General features: G+C 38.6%; 2 protein-coding genes across 2 annotated transcripts in view; one reads left to right on the forward strand and one right to left on the reverse strand.

Annotated features, from left to right (window-relative positions):
• The window catches only part of lmln (leishmanolysin-like (metallopeptidase M8 family)), a 12752-nt gene extending 2909 nt beyond the window's left edge, over positions 1 to 9843 (forward strand). The window contains exons 2-16 of the mRNA XM_005943446.3: positions 136 to 239; positions 366 to 396; positions 824 to 906; positions 1694 to 1811; positions 2165 to 2343; positions 2531 to 2636; positions 2991 to 3085; positions 3165 to 3282; positions 3581 to 3688; positions 3786 to 3973; positions 4297 to 4429; positions 4632 to 4791; positions 5993 to 6123; positions 7135 to 7345; positions 7627 to 9843. Coding sequence (XP_005943508.1) covers positions 136 to 239; positions 366 to 396; positions 824 to 906; positions 1694 to 1811; positions 2165 to 2343; positions 2531 to 2636; positions 2991 to 3085; positions 3165 to 3282; positions 3581 to 3688; positions 3786 to 3973; positions 4297 to 4429; positions 4632 to 4791; positions 5993 to 6123; positions 7135 to 7345; positions 7627 to 7727 — 1866 coding nt within the window. The 3' untranslated portion in view covers positions 7728 to 9843. The remainder of the gene's footprint in view (positions 1 to 135; positions 240 to 365; positions 397 to 823; positions 907 to 1693; positions 1812 to 2164; positions 2344 to 2530; positions 2637 to 2990; positions 3086 to 3164; positions 3283 to 3580; positions 3689 to 3785; positions 3974 to 4296; positions 4430 to 4631; positions 4792 to 5992; positions 6124 to 7134; positions 7346 to 7626) is intronic.
• Positions 9844 to 11997: 2154 nt separating this feature from the next.
• Positions 11998 to 16519, reverse strand: LOC102297155 (purine nucleoside phosphorylase LACC1). Its single transcript, XM_005943447.3, has 3 exons — positions 16052 to 16519; positions 15433 to 15658; positions 11998 to 14126 (listed from the first exon to the last, which is right to left on the reverse strand). Exons 1-3 carry the CDS (start codon positions 16155 to 16157, stop codon positions 13934 to 13936), a joined length of 525 nt encoding a protein of 174 aa, XP_005943509.1. The 5' UTR covers positions 16158 to 16519; the 3' UTR covers positions 11998 to 13933.
• Between the last annotated feature and the right edge of the window lie 51 nt (positions 16520 to 16570).

The raw sequence follows: 16570 nt of genomic DNA on the forward strand, positions 1-16570 counted from the left end.
AGTGTACCTCTGGTGCAAATTACTGACCTCTGTCATCATTTTAAGTGGGGGAACTTGCACAATCGGTGGCTGACTAAATACTTTTTTGCCCCACTGTATAAATTGCAATTCTCATTTTCTGCTATCCTGTTTCAGATTGTCCACCATGTTTACTTGAAGCCTGAGCGTTTGATTAAGAGAAGCTCTCCAGAAGACCTTCAGCTGAAAATAAAGATCATCTATGACAGCAGTGTTGACCAGTAAGTGCTACAGCAACTCAAAGGATTAAAAAACAAAACAAAAAGCCAAACAGAACAACTGTCACCATTTTTCTAGCATCCATATGCCAGGTTTGTGTGTGTAACAAGTATGCTCTCCATCCATAGACTTACTGCAGACAAAAGGAGACTTGTGAAGGTGAGGACACACCTGAGCACTTTATACAACAAATGTTTTGTAATAGTTAAAGTCTAACTATGACCTTGTAAAATAACACATCTCAACCACAGAGAAATTGGTATAAATAAAAGTGGAAATTAAGAGTCAACTTGTTGTGGTTTTCCCGATTTTGATTTTTAAGCAGTAAATAGGGTTTTCTGTTAAATCTTACTTTCAAAGTCCAGTATCCACAAGAACTGCAACATGAGGACATCATCAGTGGTTTTAACATTCAGCCGGGCCTTCTGCTGTTTGTTTTGGTTCTCAGCTGTGAGGTTCAAGTGCAGCACTCGTGAAAAACATTAGCAGTAGTTGAAGTGATGTCGGATTGGGCTTTGCAGCATTGTTGGCTGTGATCAGAGGTGTAACAGATTGAAAATGTGTTACTCCATGTGTCCCTCTCTAGGATAAGCTCTTTCCTCAGGCCATCGCTTACCTGCAGAGGGCTTTCAGTGTCAGGCGCAGAGTGGGGCCTGTACTGCTCAGCAGGTATGTAGTCCCTGCCGTCACTATTTTAGCTACACATGTGCACTAATTTTCAGTTCAGTAATCTAAAAGAAGGATAAAACAATAGTCTAGAGTAATTTAGATTTTTAAATATGTTCCACATACTGTCATAAGAAGTTTTAAGGTATTTTATTTAAGTAAAAGCATTAATATCAAAGTGTGTGCATATGTATTTTATTTTATTTTTTTTAAAGAAAGAATGAAACTACAATGACATCACCCAGTGGTTTTGCCTTTTGAAGACACAACGTTAGCATTTTGTTGCTTGCCATGTAGATTCTTTGGCTCTGTGATCAAATTTGGATCAGAGTGCAAAGTGCTAAGCAGTCAGCTAACAAACACTTGGTCAGAAACCTGCATCCACAAGTTGTGCGGGTGCAATGGGCAAACACAGATAGCTGACAACTGGTGGTATGTGACAGATTAATAAATACTACAGTGTCACTCACCAAAAACTGTAGCACAAACCTCTTTAATTGGGCTGTTTCATGGATTAAGTCGTGTTATTTGTGTGATGATTTGAAGAAGAGTCACCAAACACACCAAGACCAGTTGACTGAGGCCTAGCAGGTGTCAATTAGCTTCAGTGTAAGCACTCCTATAAATCAAAGCCCCCCCTTAATAAAATCCAGATGAGTAATTTAATCAAGTGCTGTGTGTTTATGTTATACTATTTAATTGCCAGAAAGTTGTTGAAATGTTTGTTTCTCTTGGATTTCTGGGAACCACATCTGTGGTTATATTTAATTAACTGTTTCTGTTATCTCAGACAATGTGCAACCAACCAGTACATGAGGAAGAGAGATGACCCTCATCGCTACTGCCAGGACGCCTGTGCAAACCTTACACGATGTGGGCCCGTCATTGTACCACAGCACCACCTGCAGGTCAGAGCGTGCATAGATAGATTACTGATCACACACGACAAGGACTCTAGCCTTGCTAGCAGCTGTTTTCTGTTTTTATTTGGAACATATGAAGTGTTAATTCATTGCTAGTTAACATTAAAATATTGACCAAGCATGCATTGACCAAAATGTATATAATGTTACTGCTGTAGTTGAATTCTACAGATAACACATAACCAGACAGTGCTGTTGACCATTTTCCCCATGATTTAAAAAAAATTCTGACCAACTTTTAACCGACAGTGTTTTTATGCTAAGATGTGAACACTGTTGTCCGTCCTCACTGGTTCAGTGTGCTCTCTGCTCACTCCAATGTCGTGTTTCTCTTCTAGCAATGCAAGGTGTGCAGTGAGTCTGGGAAGTCATGTGGCCCTACAGGGCCCCCAGATGGGCCTGGAGTCGAAGGGTCCGATTTTGTGCTGTACGTCAGCGGTGTCACCACAGAACGCTGTGGGCAGGAGAACATAGTGGCCTATGCTGCTTACTGCCAGTTGGAGGCGGAGCTGGATAGGTGGGAGGATAAAAACCTTACTTAGTGTTAATTTAAAAAATAAACTAAAAATACAATCCAGTCTTTAAATAAAGTCTCATTTTTTTGCTTAATAAGCAATGAACTGTCATCTTGGTTACAGAAATAAATCAAACTGTCAGAATATCACAGTATAAACTAATGTTTGTCAGGGTGTTTTTCCTTTTAGACCTATAGCAGGCTACGCCAACCTGTGCCCTGCTATGATCTCCTCTCAACCTCAGGAGTTTGAAGGGATGCTGTCCACAGTCAAACATGAAATCATCCACGCTCTGGTCAGTACCACTTGTCACTGCTGTTGAGCTTCCCGTGGGTGAATTAGGTTCACACAGATTGCTCAAAAGACATTTTTGAACCATATTTTCGTAGGCAGATTTTTAACATTTGAATACATTTGGAGATGCTTTACTGTTGACCAACAACAGTTTGCCAAAGCTGAACTTATAAGCTAATAATTGATGTGGGTTTATTTTTACCTCGTGAGCATATTAATAAAAAATGCAAGATTTTGCCCAGAAGATGTGCTGCTATAAATATTCTTGTAATTTGGTGCTAAATAGACTCTTGTTGAGTAATTTGTTCATGTGTGAAATCTGTCACTGACTGGAGTTTCTCCTTACGTCCTCTAGGGGTTTTCAGCCGGTCTGTTTGCTTTCTACCACGATGATGAGGGCAAACCTCTGACTCCTCGTTTTGCAAGCGGCCTGCCTGCCTTCAACGAGAGGTGATTACACTATATGTAATGGTCATCTATGATTTCCAGTGTTCAAGCTCTAACTTCTAATCCTATACCTGTGCATCAGTCTGGGTCTGTACCAGTGGAGCGATGCAGTTATCAGAAGAGTCACCAGACTGTGGGACATCAGAGGAGGCGTGATGGTCCGACACCAAGTGCATGTCCTTGTCACTCCTCGTGTTGTGGTAAGAAGCTTCAATATTAAGAAAACTGGTAACTCTTCTTCTGTTTATGTGAGTCTAGAAAAAGATCATGTACTGTCATTTTGCACCTCTTAGCTGTAGTTTTGACTGTGCTTATAAAAACAATTGTTTTACAAAGATTTATATACACCAGGAGTTGTTGAAGGAATGTAATATATAGGTCTGATTAGAAAGAGTGGACAAACTTGAACCTATGAGATTGTTATTGGAGGCCAGTTTAGGTGTTATAGTTGATGTCAAGTAATAACTAAGTAGTATGTGTCTTCCTTTCTGTTTCCAGGAGGAGGCGAGGAAACATTTTAATTGCCCCATCCTGGAGGGGATGGAGCTGGAGAACCAAGGAGGGACAGGAACCGAACTAAACCATTGGGAAAAGAGACTCTTAGAGGTCAGCACATGTTTTCTCGTCGCTTTTTGGTAGCTTTTTTAGTTTGGGCTTCTCAGTTGTGTTCATCCATTTTTTATTTTTTTTTCATTCATCCCAGAATGAGGCAATGACGGGCTCCCACACTCAGAACCGAGTATTTTCTCGGCTGACGCTGGCTATCATGGAGGACAGCGGATGGTACCGCGCCAACTACAGCCTGGCTCAGAGGCTGGACTGGGGCCGTGGTCTCGGCTGCGACTTTGTCATGAAGAGCTGCAAATTCTGGATGGACAAGCAGAGACAGAGGTCACAGAAACACAAACTCTGTGTCAAACAGAGATGAAGTTTTTTTTTTTTGCTATTTTTTTCCCTCATGATCACAAAGCTCATTGTTTTAGTTTGAAGCTGGCACCAATGGTTGAAAAAATGACCAAGTTTAACCTGTTAGCAGTCGGACGTACCGCCCACGGTACATTGGATGGTTTAGGGGACTAATTGGACTGCTAAGGGGTTTAACACACTGAAAAAGGGGCATATGTATATGTTACAGATAAATTCTGTACTGTACCAGGTACCCACAGTAATGGCATATCTAACTAGCAGCATTTATCATGTACTTGTTGTTGCAGAAGACACGCTGTAACTCCGTACTGTGACACAGTGCGAGCCTCTCCTCTGCAGCTCACCTGCAGACAGGATCAGCTGGCTGTGGCTGTGTGCAACTTGCAAAAATACCCACAAGAACTGCCACTTAAGTATCAGGTATGCAAGCCCCCCACCACTACCAATATTGATATGTTTGTGAGTGTTCTGCTGAAACTAGTGGATGTGTTATTTTTTTTTTCTTATATAAAATGCCTGACAAGGTTATTTATAGCTACCACACAGTGCTGTATGTGCATGTTACAGTAAGCTCTGCTGTGTTCAGTGAGTGTGCTGTGGGTAACTATATGTGCTGTGTCAGTATTTCGAGCGGATCCCTGACGTGGCTGCTGATCAGCTGTCGTTCTTTGGGGGTGCTGTGGAGATCGCGGACTACTGTCCATTTAGTCAGGAGTTCAGCTGGCACCTCAGTGGAGAATACCAGAGAAACTCCTACTGCAGAGTGTCTGAGAACCAGCCAGGTACTGCTTATACTGCTGTTTCTACTGCTGCCTTTAGTCTAGTGCTGTTTTAAATCAAACTCTGTGAACAGCTGTAGTACAGGGAGGGAGGTTAGAATAGTTTCCTAATATATTTCTTATTCTTCTGTGCCTTAAACGCAGGTCACACACACACACACACGATTATTTAAAAAAAAAAATGCAAAGAAACCACTCACTAGACTAATTACAGCGATTACCTTTACTCTTTCAAGTATTGAATTTCAAAAAGCGACTTCATATAAAGATGCATACGATGATCCTAAAGCTCTTTAGGACTAGAACTAATCCTGGTTTGGACACCTTAAGGCCCTTTCACATAGGACACGGCACGTGCAGCAAGGAGTACTCACAGTCAAGTTCAACTTTGAACTTTGACCACTGTTTTCAGTGGCCAGATCAGACAGATGCATGGTGTTCATTTTTAAGTAATTTTATTTTTATTATAATTTTCAATAATTTTTAAATAATTTGTTAAAATCAAAAAGAGCTTGACAGAGAAGTAGCTCACCACCATTTAGCATAAATCCATAAGAACACATGTCTGCCCAGTTTCACTGTCAGGAACGTGAAACCTACTCTGTCATAGGTGTGACTGAGAGCTCATCAGTAAAGACGGTGGTCCCCACCCTTTTTTGCTCCATGGACCGGTTTAATGTCAGACAATATTTTCATGGACAGCCTTTAAGGTGTCTCGGATAAATACAACAAAATAAAATGATACGACCAAGACAAAAACTGTGGTATTTTGTAAATGTAATAATAAACGCCAACTCACTGTGTAATTGTGTTACTTTATTAGCAGCGTCTTCCTGAAATGTGCCACCAACATGGAGAGTAACATCCTCCTCTCTGCCACTTAATGCTCTCTGGTCGCTATGGTAATGCGTAAATATTTCTTTCAAAATAAGATGCACAACTATAATACGGAAAATGACCCAGGGAAACCGAATTAACGATAAAAACCCCGAAAACCATAAATTTCACACCCGAGCCTCAACTCTCGTGGTCCGGTACCAAACGACTTACAGACCAGTACCGGTCCACGGCCCGGGGGTTGGGGACCACTGAGTAAAGACATTTGGAGGAATCCTTGTATAAAATCTGTTTTGATCTGCTGTTGTTGATGCTGTTTCTATGAAATATGTGAGCTTTCTATCTGTGGTTTTCTCTGTTTGTTCAGACTGGTGGAGAAATTATGGAGCAGAGCAGTATGGACCAGACTCTGTGTGTCTGTACCAGAAATCAGCCTTTGTGATGGAGCAGTGCACTCGGAAGATGACGTACCCTGACTGGGGCTCCGGATGCTACAAGGTGCTGACATGTACATATACTTATTTATGTTTCTGTGAATTTTTAAGATCCCCTTTACAGCTCAGTGGAGAAGGTGACATCTGTAGGTTGAGACTTTTACCTTCTAGAAATCTGTAGATAGGGCTGTTCAATATAACGATATATATCGGATGATGATGATATAAAAACATCTATCGTTTCATTTTACACTATCGTTTGTTTCGTGGTGTCTTAAATAAACAGTTTACAGCAATATTTTTTTTTCATCGTTTTGATGGTCACGGTAGTGGCTATATTAATTTCTTAAATTATTTCTTAATTTCTTTCTCTTATATTTAATATAACCACACTACAGACAGACAAGGGGCTGTTTTTACGTGCTGTTATTTACAACGACGGTAAAACCATCGCGTGGCTCCGCGTGTTTGTTTTCCACGTACACCTTTCACAATAAAGCTCAAGATCCTGTTGAGACTTTTCAAAATAAACTGAATCACAGGAAAAAGTATGCAGAGAGTTTACGGATGAGAAGGGGGAAGAAAAAAAAAAAAAGCCGTCAGGTGCTAAAAAATAAACCTTAGACTCAAACTTTGAAAGAAAATGGTGGCCGTTACAACTTATGTCTTATGTCATGCATCGGTTAAAACACTCGAATCCAGCTACATGACGCCCAGCTGGAAAAACTTCATGCAAGTCGAGTTGCCAGAGATTCACAGAATTTACAGAAAATATTACATTTTTGTGATTTATATCCTTGTCAGGACGATAAATGTCTCATATCGGGATATGAGATTTTTGTCATATTGCACTGCCCCATCTGTAGATTTTAATTTTATTTATGTATGACAAACAGATTAATAGTTCAGGTTAAATAAATTAAATCCCTTTTTGTTGTCCCAAACTGCTTTAGTGGGCTCTCAAAAGGTTTTTATACAAAGGGAAAAAAAAATCCCTAATAAGCTTAGAGAAATGAGAGGAAAGTGCATGTCGCTGTGTGTTTTGGGTCTGTGTCACACCCTCTCTGTGCTGCAGGTGTCGTGCTCAGCTCAGGGCCTCATGGTGTTCGTTCAGGATCGTTCCTTCCTCTGTGTCCGTAAAGGTCAGCTGCTGAGCATCAGCGTACGCGTTAACGAGTGGGTTTACAACGGTGTCCTCATCTGCCCCGCCTGCACCGACTTCTGTGATGACTGCCCCCTACCCTACCATCTCCCACCCATCAACACCTCCAGGAGCAACCCAATTGGTCAGTCAGTGGACCAGCTGATTTAAATGCTTCTCTTCCTGTCCCATGGTGAAGCTGTCTGCCTTTTAGATTTCAACTGATGGTTGAATGAAGTTGTTTAATGAGTGAAGAAATGGGAAAAGATATAAATGAGAACAAAGTAAAGAAATCTGTGAGGAAAGCACTGAAAGGGAAAGATAAAACTTAAGATGTATGTATAATTAAATACTCAATGTGTGTAGAATATAATTCTGTTATGTAAAACAAACATGATTTGATGTTATTTTCTGTCTTTCTTTTAGATCCATGCTCCAGTTCTCCAGGTTTGGCCACCACTCTGTGGCTCCTGCTGCTCAACCTGTTTCCTCTAGTGGCTGGACTGCTGCTCTGCCACTGCAGCTGATAAAACACACACACACACCAAACACACCAAGGTAGCTGAACAGTCCTCTATACCATAGTCACTTGAGAACTTGGACTGCAGATGTTTTTCCTCTTTGTTTTACTCATTACCTCCTCCTTCCTTCCCTTCCGCACTTGCGTTCCTTTCTTTGCCATTCTCAGCCTGTTTTCTCCTTTTGTTCTGTGACTGCATCCTCATGCATCTCTCAGCATAGTCAGGTATCCTTTTGCTGAAGGTCCATTCAGTTGTCCCTCACCAGATTTACATGCACTTAAGTAATCAGGTTATAGCCAGCTTTCATTTGAACAGGATTTATCTGACTGACACACACAGCCAAAACTCTGTCAGTTATCAACATGGAAAGCAGCTAAATGGCAGCTAATACTGTTATTTGTGGGCGAATTATTGGCAAAAAGAGCAAGTTGGATCGACAGGGACCATTTTTATGGCAGAGCAATGGAACATGAAAAATAAGCAGTGTAATTTGTCCTTTTCAGTGAGGCAGGGATTACTCACATTACATATACTCAGAATGCACTAACACCACTTTTTTATTATCAAGACCATGATACATATATGTACTTACAATACACCTATTATTGTTGTTGTTGTTAATATTGCTGTTATTATTATTATTATTATTGTTATTATTGTTATTATTGTTATTATTATTATTATTATTATTATTATTATTATTATTATTATCAACAACAACAACCTCTTCAAAACAAAAGTCTAGCATGATAGAAATAAGTTTTTGTATGTAAAAATAATGAATAAAAAGCCAAATATTTGCAAATTTTAGCATCTTGTATTCAAAGATCTGCTTATTTCTCATGTTGTCACACACAGGGTTTAGTGCAAAACGAGACATTGATCAGTAGGTTTCATATACTAATCGATTAATGAACAGTAATTTAAGGTTATTTTAGGATTAAGAATTTTAAAGTGATTTTATAATGAATCATTTATGTAATTTGAAATGAAATTTGTCAGCCCTTTTATAATAATTGACCAGTTGTTACTACAGCTTGCTTTTCAGATGGTCAGCTAACATATCCAAAGTTGTAATAGTGTAATATTGTTTTGTGTACACTTGAAATTGTATTCACAGATATTTTTAAGGACGTCATTGAATGTTTAACCAGGTTACTGTATATATGTTTAATATGTTTCTGATTTCTGCTGGAACCAGGTTGCTTGCGGTGATTTGGTTACTTAAGTGCATGAAAATGGTTAATTCAATTCAGCATGTAGAGTGTCTGCAGCATCATTATTCCCTAAAAAAACACATTTTAGTTCTGGACACTTGTTTATTTTCAATGTTTTTGTTCTTTTTTTTTTTTCTTTTTTTTCCTTTTTTTTACTGTGAGCTGTGGAAACCTGATAGATTCACATTGGTTTCTGCCTAAATTTCACAACTTTACTTCAGCTTTGGGATCATCGTACTTCGTCAGATTCCTTTTTCTTACAGTGTAGTGATGGAAGCGGGACGTCTGTATTTTTTAGCTGATCTCTTCAAACTAATTTCAAGATTGTGACAAACTGACTGTCGATCGACAATACCACAATGGTGCAAACTACCTGCAAACTTCTTCCTCTTAACTGAAACAACACGAGGCTCTGTGCAGTTTGCTGACCTCTGGTGGCAGCAGAAGGTAACTGTTCAAAGTTTTTTAAGCTTACAGGATCTTTTATGCTGAAAACTCTTTCTGTAAATATAAATATGAGACTGGACAGGAATATGGTGGAAGGACTTCCCCTGCCACCTCCTGACAGGTCACTTGAGCTTAAATTCATTACCTCATTTTCTTCTAAGAGTCATTTTATCCTTATTTAAGATATGTAGCTGTTCAGATGTAGGTATGGATCTTCTTTGGAGTACAGATTGATAATGTTGATGATCGTTTCTCTCTACATGATGAGCTCAAGCGTTTGCATTCAAGGCCTTTGCTTTTTGCAAGTAGAAGTTTTGCTGATGACGATGCTGTACATTCACTTTACTATAATTATTTTCCAACCTCACAAATGTATAGGAATTTATTTGTTGTAAAAAGCAAATTAATTATCTGTTGTTGTTGTGTTTTTTTTTTTTTTTTTTTTTTTTTTTGATAATCAGTCAACTCCGATTAACCTCAGATTGCCAAGCCTGCTGCTGCTGCAGCCACTTAAAGGCTAATAGGTTGGAGATTAAATGGTGGAAGGTCTTTACTGAGGAGTAATATCTAAAAAATGTTTCCCACAGGTTTCATTTCATTGTGTGACCTCAGCAGGGCCAAAACCCAGCAACGTTTCCGCAAATGAGTCCACTGACATTTCAAAAGCACAAAGCTCTCAAATTTCCTCCTGAGTTCAAAACCAAGACTGGATTTGTCCTCGTTCCATTGGTCTTAAAATTACGTGACTGCTTATTTCTGTTAATTATTGGCCAAAAATTACAAACCAAATGGCCTGTTTACAGTTCCCGGCTTAGGTGGTGATGCAATGAGCTAAACTAAGATTTGGCAGGAATCCAGTGGTGCTTAAAATCATAAACCTGCTATGGAAACACTTTTACTGTTTAAATACAGATTATAATGTTTGGCTCTTTGTTTCTGTAATGACGGGGACTCTTTCTCTCAGCAGTTCATACATTTGTTGGATTAGCGATTGTTTTCAGTTTATGGCCCAGAGTGAGAAGGGCTCCTACATTTGTGGTTCATTAAACTCTTTTGCATGAGCCAATTGAGAACAGCCTCTGAAGCCACAATGGCAATGCTTTAGGATAAAAGTGTGAATTTCTGTTTGTTTGTTTTTGTGGTGGGGAGTGGTGTGGAGAATGAATGTCTGAAATAATGATTCGCTCCTTTTTTCCATTGAATCTGCAATGTTTTGCTCTTATTTATGCAAAAACAAACAAAGACACAAAACAAACTCAAAATGACACAAAATTATTAACAAACTTATTATTAACAAATTTTTGATTACCTTAAAAAGTACATTGAGACACAATTCTACCAGTTCAGTGAGGAGAGAAGAACAATAAAGACACAAAAATGACCTTCCATAGAAAACAAAAACCTATAAAATCACCACACAGAGATGCAAAATAAGCACATGAGCATGCTAAATGTCTCCAATAGTGGAAACGTGACCATGAAAGCCCTGAAAATGTTTTGAAATGAGATGCAAGTTAAAATTGCAAAGAAACTGTGTGACTTGCACATAAATTTAAGTTAGTAGCGTGGGTACAAAATAATTTTCGGACCGTAATGAAAAGAAAATAATTCACCACTTAAAGAAAATATAATCTAACATTAAACAACTTGGTTTAGTGATTGATGTTAATAATCTGGCTCATTTCCCGACTAATGCTAATAGAGCTCATTGCATTCATTTAAGACTGACTTTGCATTTCTGTGTTTGCACTAAAAGAACTGGCCTTAATGTGCGGGGATGTCTCTGTTTGAAAGCTGATGCCAGGAGAGGTTTTATTATTATCTGAAGCCCACAAATGACGTTTGCCACCAGGTCGGTCATGCATGTGTGTCTGTGTTGTGTAAGAATGTTTTAATTGATAACTCTGTCAGTAATGTGTCCGGGAACATGATTTATATGATGCAAGTGTTTCGAGTCATGCGCTGTAGAGTTTGTGTCGTTGGTGTTAGTCCTGTGCAGACCTGACCTCACTTTACTTTGATCATGTTAAAAGTGAATTTCAGCTAAAACTGACTGAACTGTAAGAGTTTGTGATTTGCTTTTACTTGTTTGAAATTACTGTTCAATGTGATGACTGAACTTGCACTAAGTTGAGGGGGAAGAAAAAAAATCAGATCCCACGTCAGTGTTGGTGAAACACGCAAAAATGTGATGCTTCTGTTTCCAGTTAATTTTATGCAGTGATGAGGCTGTTGAGAAAACAGCCGATCTTTTCAGTGAGACACTTTGTGTTACTAAAATGATCTTTGTTATATTTATTTTATTTTTTAGGAAAAGGGCTGCTTTGTAAGACAAATCAAGACTTTTGTCTCAGAATAAAAATTGTCTGTATCCCTGAAGACGTCGGTGTCTGTCATGCTTAATAAAATTACATTTATTCATTATATTAAATCAAACAACAGAAAGTTTAATGCTCCTAAAAGTTTGGAACTGAAACTGATATGTAAAACCAACTAGTGTCTCCACCTAACAGCCACAGAATTAAACAGGATTGTAGATTACTGGAAAATTATTTTTGACAGAGAAGGAATTAAGGCTATAGTGGGAATATCAAACACTAGGTTTAAAAAACAAACAAACAAATTTCCTATTTGGTATAACTTGTTCTGGCTTATCTCACATGGTGATGAAATCCTTTAAAAGTTGGACTCAAAAGTTGTTTTTTCCCCACAGAATAATCAGAGAACAGATCAAACTAATGGTTGTTTCTGTTCCTCTCCATCAGAAACATTAAACTGGTGCAGTTGGTTGGTTTTCATGGAATGACCCATCTATCGCCTGGATATTCTACTGTAAAATGTGACAGATTTGAACTCTGATGAACCCAACTGCTATCTGTCAGTCAGTTTATTAATAAAACCCACGTAGCCGGTCATTGGACTGAAAGTTTATTGAACACTAAAATTACCATGCTTTACAATGCAGAAAGAGAAATATCAACGTAAAATGTGCTGTACAGATTTTTACAGTCATTCACCAAGAGAAATTGAATGGCCTCACCGCTCAGAGCCTCACTCCTTTAAGGTATGTGTGTTCTGTCTTAAATCTTATATCACTGAGTAATATTATGCTGTACGTCTCTGACTAAAGTTAAATGCCATTAAAAACCATCTCTCAAGATTTTCAGTACAAGAATAAAAAGAAAAAGGTCTATTTGGTCCATGTGTTAATCAAGTATTTAAACCCACCAATTCATTCTCTAAATAATTCTGTTGGCTCAGGTTGGAATTAAGAGAGACAGATTAGAGCCGCTAGGTGAATGCTTACTGGCTAGTGGGTAGTTTGCTTGGTACATTGGACCCACAATACAGGTAAACTATCCAAATATACATGTTTGGACAAACTGTATCAGTCCAGTATTTCTATGCTGTTTCCAACAACATAGAAATAATTCCCTGCAGAGTTAGATTCACCCCCAAAAATCTTACGAGCTATAAAACATGTTTGTTCAAATGAGAAATCCCTGAAAGTTAGTGAAATTCTAAAAAATAAAATAGTAATAATTTAGCTTAGTAAAATATTAATTTGTGTCTGCACCTACAGACTCAAGATATGATCATACCCATGTTTTATCATCTGAGAAGTGGTTGTTTTCATTAAAGAAGCGAAAATGCGAGGGAAGGTGATACCTGGATAAAGTGTCATCCTCTTTCTCCTCAGCTGAACCTACTGAGCTGAAGTCAGAGCTCTAACACACGAAAATGTGCATAAACATGTTCATTTCTTCCTGATATCATTATAATTACTTATTGATGGCAGATTAGACATGCGACTCTACGGCCTCCAGCTAACAATGAGCTGGCTAAAACACAACAGCAATAAGCTAATGCTATATTAGCTAATGTTAGACTCAAGTGTCCTAAAAATCACATTTTCCCTCCGATAAACAATTTGATTACATTCTCACATCGTATGAGAGTTTAATCGCTAAGACTCTGAATCCAACAAAGTTAGCTCCACTTCAAAGAAAGTGTTACTAAAGGGCAGTGTTTAATGACAAAAAGTTCGATATCCTCAACAACACTGCAGTATCGTTGTCAGACAGAAATGAGCTTCACTGACTCATATTGGACTCAGCCACAAAGTTTTGCAGTTTCCCTCTAGAGTCCATAGATGTCAATACATATTGCTACTGCTGAGGTGAACAGTGGACTGACAGCCTGCACTCACTACAGATGAATGGAAGCCACCTTAGCTAGGATTGTGCATTTGAATTGGGAGGGGTACGAAAACCGAACTCAGTTGAATGCAGTCTGCTATGTACTGACATCTAGTATTGAGATTTTGCACATTGTAACTTTAATCCTCTAGTTTATTTGAAGATTAGAATCTGTGGGACATGCAAAATTATCCTTAAAGCTGTAAATATCAAACAGTAAATTAGCAAACAATTGGTTTTTAGCTATTTTCTGTCTGCTGCTTTTAACATTTTTTATACCATGTAATTTTACCAAAAGAGCACATTGACTTTGTGGAGCTTTAGCTGACAACAATATGAGGTAAGTGTGCTAAACACTCATTAATTCATTCGTTTGTTTGATCCACAGGAAGCCCACCTGTGTGCCAAAGTTAAGCCCATCTCTGACATGGGAGAAGTAGTTTTCAGGGTGACATGAGGTGCAGGGCGTCACGCAGGACCAGTGCGTCATCTTGTTGTCATGGATGTGCTCGGGCAGGACGCCACCTTTCTGGAGGAGAACTCTGGGATGGGAAATTAGACATATTGTTTGGTTCACAGCTAAGCGAAAAACAAATCCCATATATGAATTCAATATTAAAGACCTTAAAGCTTCAGTGTACTATTTCCAACACATACTCAAATAGTAATGGCTGAAAATTTAAACAAGGACCTTCTTTCTCTCCTCTTACCTCCTCTCCAGACAACCCAGAATGGGTAAATGCAAGAAGACCCTTAATCTTAAACTGAAGCTCTTACTTGATCTTATTGATTAACTCCATAATAAATATAACACACTCTAACACTAGTGACAGAATGAAAGTGAACTTGGAGAATTCACTCAGCTATGATTTCCTCTGAGATGTATTTAAGTTCAAGTCTGAGTCATCATTGAGTGGCTGCCACAGTTACCTTTTACATCTTCAAAGAACGAGACTAGTACATCTTGGAACATCTCTTAAAAATAGAATCTGGGTAGTCAGTGCATCCACTAGTCTGTTTAGTCTGTTTAAATACACTTTGAATTTGTATATAAAACATCGTGAACATTTTCTGAAATTCAGGTTAAATTTGAGCCAGACTCAAATGAAAAGGGCATCTTCAGAATGCTTTTATGACCTTAGTAAGAAAATATAAATTTTATGTGAATGCCGATCAACATCCACAATAAATCCTAAATTTGTTTCTTGCTCTGCAACAATCAGTTTTCCCTCATTGGTTAATCTTAGAGGTGGGAAGTAATAAAGTAGAAATACTTCATTACTGTACTTAAGTAGAATTTCCAGTTATCTGTTCTTTACTCGAGTAATTTTTTTAAAAAGTGGCAGGTAATTTCAAATGCAGCGTTTCTATCAGCGAAACACACACAATGTGTTTGTGTGCAGTTTGTCACACAGTGTGTGTTAAAGGTCCGGCTGCTGTATTTTACAGAGAGTGAAAAGAAAGAGGGCTAACTTCACTCACAGATGGAGAAAGATAAGAAATACAGGACAGGAGAGGAAGGAGAGAGCTTAGATTTAAAGGTAAGGATTGCTCAGTGGTGATAAACTGGAAATTTAAGAAAATCTACTGAAGCTCTTAAGAGAAATTATTTTGAGTTGTGATTCATTTCTCCACACTACGACCTTGCAATTGGTTTTAGGGATCCCCACCTGCTGAATCCCACTTTAACCTCTTCCCTATTCATTCTCTTATTGCAGACTAAGACTCCCTCTACAATGTAGGCAACAGAATATAGAGCTATTTTCTTTTCCTTGTTCACAGACATTCTGTACTTTTGTCAGCTCTATTTAATCTATTGTGCGAGTGTTCTCGTTTCGTGAGCCGTACCTGTTGGCGAGACGGATGTCGACGTGTGGTCTGGCTGATTCTGGATCAGGAACACAGTCTGGATGGATGCTCATGAAGTCCAACGCCTGGTCTCTTTCCATGGTATAGCAGCAGGGTCCCACTGATGGTCCCACAGCCACCACAATGTTGCTAACTTGGCAAGCAAATTCTGTCACCATGGCATTCACAGTGGCCATGGCAACCCCCATTATGGTTCCTCTCCAACCTGTAAATGTAGCCATTTCATCGTCAGAGTTCATATTGTAAAGTTGTACCACTGCAGCCTCTTTTGCACGCTCTCTTCAACTGTTTGGTTTTAGCTTGAATAAATAAATCCTCTAGGAGGCACCAAAGGCTAAAACAAATTATATAAAGAGTCTATAGAATAATTAACACTGAAAGAATTTACTTTGATTCCAAAGAATGTTGAAGTGTGTGCTTTCTGCAAAGTCTTCTTAAGTTCCTCTACTCAAGTTTCTCTTTCACACACATAGACATATTAAAAACACTAACTAATAGTTCTGATGTGCATTTTTTTTCTTGATTGGCCCGGAATGAGATGATGGTTCCCTAAATTAGCAGACAGTGGTCAAAACTTTGAGAAGCAGTGAGGGCTGACCTGCATGTGCGACTCCGATAACTTTTGCGACGGGATCAGCAAAGAGGAGCGGCATGCAGTCGGCCCCTGGAGCTGCTAAGACGAGCCCAGTCTGATTGGTCACCATTGCATCGTAACTCTCGGGCTCAGCTTTCCCCAAGACCCAGACATCATTAGCGTGGTTCACCTTCAGAAAACAAGCCGACAGTCCTTTAACAAAACACTGATCTCACATCACTGACCCTCAGCACTGAGGTCAGAACAAAACTGTCCCGAAGTTGGAAAACAAAAAAACAAAAACAACTAAAAATAAAAAATGAGTGTTAATCTCTTAATTATTTGTTACTGTTGCATATTCATTTTCTTTGACTGTGAATGCTTGTTTGCTTTAGTTTGTTAACATGTGAAATACGTTGGTGAATATTAAAAACAAAAGATTATATCAAACAGATGTGCATCCAGAATTAAATATGTAAAACTTGCACCTTAATATATGCAAGATGATATATTTTTATACATGCTACTCGTACTTTGAGGTGC

This window comes from Haplochromis burtoni, unplaced genomic scaffold (assembly GCF_018398535.1).
Source record: "Haplochromis burtoni strain Fernald_Lab_line unplaced genomic scaffold, NCSU_Asbu1 Contig_370, whole genome shotgun sequence".
NCBI classification, from domain to species: Eukaryota; Metazoa; Chordata; class Actinopteri; order Cichliformes; family Cichlidae; genus Haplochromis; species Haplochromis burtoni.

Coding starts and splice junctions, on each gene's coding strand:
- LOC102297155 (XM_005943447.3), bottom strand. CDS start 16,157: ATGGTGACCAATCAGACTGGGCTCGTCTTAGCAGCTCCAGGGGCCGAC. Junction 15,659..16,051: donor TATCGGAGTCGCACATGCAG/GTCAGCCCTCAC, acceptor CTACATTTACAG/GTTGGAGAGGAACCATAATG. Junction 14,127..15,432: donor GACATCCGTCTCGCCAACAG/GTACGGCTCACG, acceptor TTCCCATCCCAG/AGTTCTCCTCCAGAAAGGTG.